Source organism: Penaeus monodon, chromosome 28 (assembly GCF_015228065.2).
Source record: "Penaeus monodon isolate SGIC_2016 chromosome 28, NSTDA_Pmon_1, whole genome shotgun sequence".
Taxonomy (NCBI): domain Eukaryota; kingdom Metazoa; phylum Arthropoda; class Malacostraca; order Decapoda; family Penaeidae; genus Penaeus; species Penaeus monodon.
This window is the reverse complement of record NC_051413.1, coordinates 40301879-40303401: the sequence shown is the minus strand read 5'-3', so window position 1 is coordinate 40303401 and position 1523 is coordinate 40301879. Positions and strand designations below refer to the sequence as shown.

The following is a 1523-nucleotide window of genomic DNA, read 5'->3' as shown; positions in this document are numbered from 1 at the left end:
CAGATAACCCTTATTAATTCATCAGATAATGAAAAGAGAACCTAGTGATGCTCTATCTTATTACACTACTCTGCAGTGCAGGATAAGCCTCTAGATATAGTAGTCTTAGCCTTTTAAGTTGAATTAAATACTAAGACTGTGGATAGCATAATTGAGTAGAACTGTAATTTATGTTATTGCCTTTTATTTGTTGTTAGCAACTGTTGTCTGTAGCTGTTATCTAAGAAAGTGATGTGTAGCTGTTCTGTTGCTAGTATGCCATAATTAAATGTCATTTTATTTTATATATACATATTTCTGAATGTCTGACAGTAAAAAAGCCCTGTATATAAATTATCATATATCAGCGCACATAGTAAGTAATGATTATTAAATGGTCTTGAAGAAAATTTTATTTCTAGCAATAAATTACAGCTGTGTAAGACAATATGAGTAACATTGATAAATTTTACCATTTGCTTATCCAAGGGCTATAAAAAAAAGTTTTGGGAAGATTTGGATATTTTCACTTCTTTCAGAAAATGCAGTATAAATAAACAGGTTAACACTTAAAAAAGTTTATAAATGTTGGTAAAATGTTAAAATCCATATTCCTTCCTTGACAGGAACTGTGTCGGCTACTTGGCCCGCACCTGACTGCCAAGACTGTTTCAATCAGGAAGAAGATATTATCCTCATTATGGCTTCTTGGCAACACTGAATCTTTCCGAGGTGTGGCCAATCGTTTTGGTTTAAGCAAGGCCACTTTACACAGTGTTCTTTTTGAAGTCTGCAATGCCATAGAGACAGTTTGGGGAAGACTGATTGTTTGGCCAACTACCAGCCAACAGTACAGAGATCTTGCAGATGGTTTCAGGAGAAAGACAGGCTTCCCAGGGGTTGTGGGTGCCATAGATGCAACTCATATTCCTATACCTGGGCCAAAAGTTAATAGGGAAGCTTACATAAACAGAAAGGGGTTTCCTAGCATGCAATTGCAAGCTGTCTGTGACAGTGACCTAAGGTTCCTTGATATTGTTTCAGGGTGGGCAGGATCAGTTCATGATGCCAGGGTCTTTAGAAACAGTGCATTAAGCAACTGGCTTGCCAATGGTAATTTGCCTGAGGATCACCACTTACTAGGGGACTCAGCATATGCTCTAACGCCATACTTGATCGTTCCTTACAGAGACAATGGGAGTCTCACTCCAGAACAGAGGGCTTTCAATCAGCGTCACACTTCAGCGAGAGTTGTGATTGAAAAAGCCTTTAACCTCCTTAAATGTAAATTTAGGAGGTTGAAGTATCTGGACATGAAAGTTATGGACAAAATTCCACAGGTGATTTGTGCAGCTTGTGCACTGCACAATTTCATTTTGTTAACAGAAAAGCTGGACAATGATGAGGACTATCTACGAATTATAGAACAAGCTCCAGCAGATGTAAATGACGGCCCTGTTGATGAGTTTCTTATACCACGTACAGAGAACACAGCAGGCCAGGCTAAGAGGGATGAGCTGACAAACCTTTTGAGTCAGGTTTGC

At 38.5% G+C, this 1523-nt stretch overlaps 1 protein-coding gene across 1 annotated transcript in view; it reads left to right on the top strand.

Moving 5' to 3' along the window:
- LOC119591600 (putative nuclease HARBI1) overlaps positions 1–1523 on the top strand; it is a gene marked incomplete at its 3' end in the record, with an annotated part of 5511 nt that extends 3988 nt beyond the window's left edge. The window contains 1 exon segment of the mRNA XM_037940360.1: positions 606–1523. Coding sequence (XP_037796288.1) covers positions 606–1523 — 918 coding nt within the window.